This window comes from Spea bombifrons, chromosome 4 (genome assembly GCF_027358695.1).
Source record: "Spea bombifrons isolate aSpeBom1 chromosome 4, aSpeBom1.2.pri, whole genome shotgun sequence".
Taxonomy (NCBI): Eukaryota; Metazoa; Chordata; class Amphibia; order Anura; family Pelobatidae; genus Spea; species Spea bombifrons.
Genome location: NC_071090.1, coordinates 100398356 through 100404350, shown reverse-complemented (window position 1 = coordinate 100404350; position 5995 = coordinate 100398356). Strand labels below are relative to the sequence as shown.

The 5995-nt window shown below is 39.1% G+C and overlaps 1 protein-coding gene across 1 annotated transcript; it reads left to right on the top strand.

The window, feature by feature from the left end:
- The first annotated feature begins 2123 nt into the window (after nt 1–2123).
- On the top strand, nt 2124–3059 carry LOC128491497 (olfactory receptor 2A12-like). Its single transcript, XM_053463816.1, has one exon. The coding sequence runs from the start codon at nt 2124–2126 to the stop codon at nt 3057–3059; it is 936 nt and encodes a 311-aa protein (XP_053319791.1).
- The last annotated feature ends 2936 nt before the right edge of the window (nt 3060–5995 follow it).

Below are 5995 nucleotides of genomic sequence, written 5' to 3'. Positions count from 1 at the left end.
CAAAGTCCCTTCCACTAAACTGCACCGTTACACGGGCTACACATCCAAGTTAACTTTGTATCTATACATGCCAAGGTTGCTTAAGGGGGTTAATATTATTCAACTGAAATACTTTAATGTTCTTCTAACGTTCAGGTCCTCCATAATGCCAGAATAACTTATGCACTATATATCCTGTGCAGAGGCTTCAAACACGTAATATCATCTAAGGACTGACCTGATTTCTGTTACTATAAGTTATATCTTTTAAAACATAGTCTTTTCCAAGTTTGATGCTCAGAATGGTTCTTCCGGTTTTGGGCTAACCTGTCCTAGTGGTGTACCCAACCTATCTCCATCTGGTGGCTCGTAGCCGTAGAATAACTGCATGTTAATGCCGTAAAACTGTTGTTGAAATTCTAAATGTTGGGTATTCCACTATTAGCCATTATAGTCTGGTCTGTATCAGAGCTCCAGTTTTTAAAGTCCAATGCTTTTATATGTTTTGGTAAAGAGACAAAGAAAGAAAGAAAAGAAAAGAAAAGGGAAATGAAACAACTCTAGAACTCCACATGTAAAGAGAATGCAGAACTTGACAAAGTAAGTTTGTAAAAAGTAGTAAAACTTTACTTGTAATTGAAATAAAATTCCCTGGGCCTTTTCGTGTATCAACTCCCCGAAGCTGTAGAGATACTTAAATCGTTACAATATAGTCATTTAACATTGTCTGCTGGTTTTATCCATACGTGATCATCACTTGCTCAGGTATGTTTGAGATATTTCATTTAATAGAAAAATGCAATATATACCTAAATACAATATTTACCATATAAATAGGAAAGGTTTTGGGCAAATGTTATGTTTAACACTGTTCTTTTCTTAACCTCGACAGGACTTAATACATAATAAGTTATGGCACATTTATATGCAAAGTGTATATTCATGTGCAATATATCCATACATAAAATGATATTCCTGAATTGGTATTACAAATGATGAGCCATACAGTAGAAGCATAGAATTTGACAACAATTTGGCACATCCAGTTATTTTTCCACCCATTTAACTGGTGTAGAGACTCAGACCTTAATCAGGTCTTGGATGTGTGTGTACTGGTATGTTTGTGATACATTTGGTGGACCAATATTCAAGATATAGTCCCAGAATATTCCTGATATAGACCTGAGACATCTACAGATGTATTAAAGAATGGACCTCTTAGGTCAAGTTGTGCTACATCTCAATCTATAAATATTGGTTCACTAAAAGGTATGGCAAATTTGTATGTCCTAATGCATTTTGAAATGCATCTCCAGTTAAAGGTGAAGTTTGTTAACTTTACTAATGGCACGTTCATTACAAATAAGTGTAATATAGTGAATAGAAGGGCCAGAGATGGCACTACCACAATTTGAAAAACAAATTATGGAGATCCAATGTGAACAAACGTTCTTTATTTTCATGAATATGTATTCCTATTATCATGCCTTAATAATTTAAAACGTAAAAAAATACAATAAACATCAAATGCATTTGGAGTTTTTTTTAATGTGAGCTGTATATCATCTATGGATAACTGAATGAGTTCTGGCAATATTTGCCACATTTTGTGCAAAAATAAAGGTTGCATGGAAATCAACATGATTCCAAATGGTATAATTTGCAGGAGAGTTTTTCTTTCTGGTTCCCCTTCATAAAGTCTGTTGTATATTTTCAAATTAGCGTTTATATGATTTGTTTAAAAAAATAAAAAAAAACTATAATGAGGCAGCGGAAATTTTTGTAACATTATACAACAAGCTACTAAATATTTAAAGATATTTCCTTTTTCTTTATTAAAACTACTATTCTACCACAGCTATGAAACTCTTTTTGACACATGTTGAAAAAAGGTCATATAGGTCTAACTCACAGGTCTTGTATCAATTATAAAAAATATTTTATTGACATAAAAAAAGCAGTCCTTTTTATGGGAACAATGTATTTTTCTTATTGATACAAGACCCGTGAGTGCTTCAAATGATTGCTAGATATTTTGATGCTGTTTGAATGGAAATTTAAATGTCCCTGTTTTTACGCTTGCTATTGCCGTTTATGATGGAAATACATTAACCCTTTCTTACAGCATTACAGGAATGGTCACAATGCAACGAAATCTCACATCAAATCATGAGTTCCACATTCTCGCATTTTCCAACTATACTGGACTGCAGTTTCCGCTTGCCTTTTGGGTGCTATTGATGTACCTCTTTTCTATGTTTGGAAATCTCATTATCACCGGCCTTGTATGCCTTGTGTCAATATTACATACACCAATGTACTTTTTTCTGTGCAACCTCTCAGTCCAGGACATCGTGTATGTGTCTGCAATCCTGCCGAAGCTGCTGGCCATCACAATAACAGGCGACAGCAGAATTCTTTTCTCTGGATGTATAACCCAAATGTTTTTATTTGTATCTTGTGTGATAACGGAATTTCTGCTGCTGACCGCTATGGCTTATGATCGCTATGTTGCCATTTGTATTCCACTACAGTATGTCATCATAATGAATAAGAACACGTGTGCTCTACTAGCCACTGCTTGCTGGCTAGTTAGTTCCTTTACTTCTCTAAAGTACGCTATACTAGTCTCCAATCTGTCATTCTGCTGTTCTCAAGAAATAAATCATTTCTTCTGTGACATGAAAACTATGATGAGACTTTCCTGCAGCGACACCACAATCATTCATAAGGTAATGTTCACGGAGGCTGTGCTTTTGGGGATTCTTCCATTCCTACTTATCCTGACCTCCTATGTGTACATATCATCTGCCATCCTAAAGATTCATAGCTTAGCTGGGCGAGCTAAAGCTTTCTCCAGCTGCTCCTCACATATGACTGTTGTTATTGTATTCTTTGGGACAACTATTATTGTGTACCTGAAACCAGATACTGGGCAAATGGAGGAGCAAGAAAAGCTGTTCTCTATGTTATATATTGCAGTCGTTCCAGCTTTAAACCCACTAGTGTATAGCATGAGAAACAAAGATGTCATAGGCTCCATTAGAAAACTCTTTGGAAAGACCATGTATAAGCTCTGAGAACATTCATCAAACTTCTGTCATCCAAAGGATTGTTGATGTAAGCCTATAGGATGCACTGCAACATAAACGCTATTGTATGGTGTAAGGTCTATCTCAGAGAACCACCCCACAATAGGTAAGCACTATCTAAGTTGCTGCCATGTTTTTAGAAGGCAGAGATCTGGTTCAGTACACACACTCAGACAAGCCTAGAGGTCAACCTTCTGCCTGTTTAAAAGGATTCCAGTCAGGGCCGGCCTTAGGGGTGTGCAACCTGTGCAGCCACACAGGGCGCCATGGCAACAGGGGCGCCTGCCCGGGACTTAAATTAAAACACCGGGGGGTTTTGTGTGTTTGTTTTTTTAACTTTATTTAACATCCTCCATGTTAAATAATGTTTTTTTCAACTTTATTTAACACGGAGGATGTTAAATAAAGTTAAAACAAAAAAAAAAACGGTGTTTTAATTTAAGTCCCGGGCAGGGATGCCGAGCGGTCACTCGTGAAGTTTTTAGCAACCGCTCGGCGCCCCTCACTCTCCGTTACTCCGTCGTGGTGCCGACGTTTCATGCTGAGCGCCGTAATTATTCTGGCGCTCAGCTGTGAAGCGCGCACCGCGGCAGAGCGGGAAGACGGACGCCTCCTGCTCCCACCACAGGACTCCGGCAGCGAGGTAAGTAATGATAGGGAGAGGGGGTAGTAGATAGTGAGAAGGGGCAGAGGGGGGAGATTTTTTCCTTTCTTTCCTTTTGGGATGGGGGGCGCCAGAGGAGTAGACCGCACAGGACGCCAAAACACTTAAGGCCAGCTCTGATTCCAGATAGAACCAATCTTAGATCTTAAAAAGACAAATGATCACTCTGGCCTGCTTTTCTCTAAGTGGATATTCTTCAATCGTTATTTAAGTTTAGAGGACCATTAACCCAGTGGATGTCATCACTTCCATGTAATTGATTATCTTGTCCCGAACAGTTGGAGGAACAAGATTTTTCCCCTGACCCCATGGGGTGAAAAGCACCACTTTCTGCCCATTTTCAGACATTGGCAATTTGTTTTGTCCATGTCTACCTGTATCATGCTTCATGTGATCTTTGATCACTGTTTAGCAGACTAACTATTATTGAAAGCCCAGTGCTTTTTTATAGAGTATCCTGAAGAGGGCCATACATTAAAACTAGTAAAAAGTCATAAAAATGGCACTCATACTCGATATGTTTTTTAAAGTTTTACCCAACTTCCTCAGGAGCACATATGTAACAGGCATACACGCACAAGACAGAGACACACCAAATAAATATCACCACTCCATTCCCCTCAGTCCAATGCAAACAACCCAACAAACCTATGTATGGGTGGTATCACTATACCCAGGAGAAGTTGCTGAACACATATTGAGGTGTTGTTTGGAATTTACTTATACAAAGAGCTATAAATTCTTAAAATCCTTTTCCTCCCTGTTATGTGTATGCGCGTCTTTTAAGACACATCCAGCTTTAGTATTTCGTTTTAAAGAACCGTAGCTGTAGGAGTAGAAGATGCCAACTCTTTTATGTCTATAGTTCTAATAAGGGATTCCTTGGAGAGTACTGCATTAGGAGAGTATTGGTCTTTTTTTCTGTATATTCTGTATTTTATAGATTATATAGACCTGAAGGCTTTTCTTTGATCAGCTGACATAGGTACATCTGTGATAGATAACACCCACTGATAAAACCCCACAGGCATTTTGGTGCCTAATACTGTAAAATCCTGGGGCATCCATAACTCCATTCACCTATTACCGTATTTGCTCGATTATAAGACAAGGTTTTTTCCAGAGCAAATGCTCTGAAAAATACCCCTCGTCTTATAATCGAGGTTGTCTTCTAATCAGACCTCATTCTGCTGGGGCCAGGCTGCTTACCGGGTTTTGATTGTGAGCAGCGTCTCTGCTATTAGCAGCAGGAGAACAGGAAGCTAGCACAGTCCTCACATAACTCTACCTCCCCCCCTCCTTCCTCTGGGGGCGGGGCCAGGGAAGTTGCTCGCACAGCCGGGCCCCTGCAGAAGTCTGCGAGTGGGAGATCTGCAGTTCAGGTAAGGGGGTGGGGGGTTTGAGCGTGTGTGTATGTGTGATTAATGGAATGAATGAGTATTTAAATGTTTGTGACTGAGTGTGTGTGATAGCATGGATGTGTAAGGGGGGTGGGGGTGGTAGCATGGCATAGGGAGGCTGTAATCACACTTCTATCATCCCCAGGTTCCAGCATGTACTGGCTGCCTTGGCTTGATAGGAGTGTGATTGCTGTTAGCAGTGTATATATATATATATATATATATATATATATATATATATATATATATATATATCTCCAGAAATGCATTTTAACCCCCTATATGCCACTCAGCCCCATGATATGCCTTTTAACCCCCTATATACCAGAGTGGCATATAGGGGTATTAGGCATATCATGGGGCAGAGGGGCATATAGGGGGTTAAAAGGCATATCATGGGGCACAGTGGCATATAGGAGGGTATAAGACATTTCTGGAGGCAGAGTGGCATATAGAGGGTTAAAAGGCACATCATGGGGCAGAGTGGCAAAAAGGGGGGTATAAGGCATTTCTGGGGGCAGAGTGGCAAGCCTGGGGGCAGATGTGCATAACTGGGGGGGGGGCAGGTTGGCAAATAAAAGGAAATAAAAAATATATTTTTCTCAATCATAGCTTTTATTAAATATGAAAATTAGTTTACATGAATTAATATTTACTGGTAAAACTTTTTTCCTATAGGGTAGTCTTATATTCAGGCTTTTTGTTTTTTTCCTAAATTAATATTTTGATTTTGGGGGGTCGTCTTATAATCAGGGTCGTCTTATAATCGAGCAAATAGGGTATATCAGAAGATCATTTGCACAAGCCATCCGTGCCTTAGATAAGGAACATGGACAAAGTTTCTAGGAATTTTGAAAGTA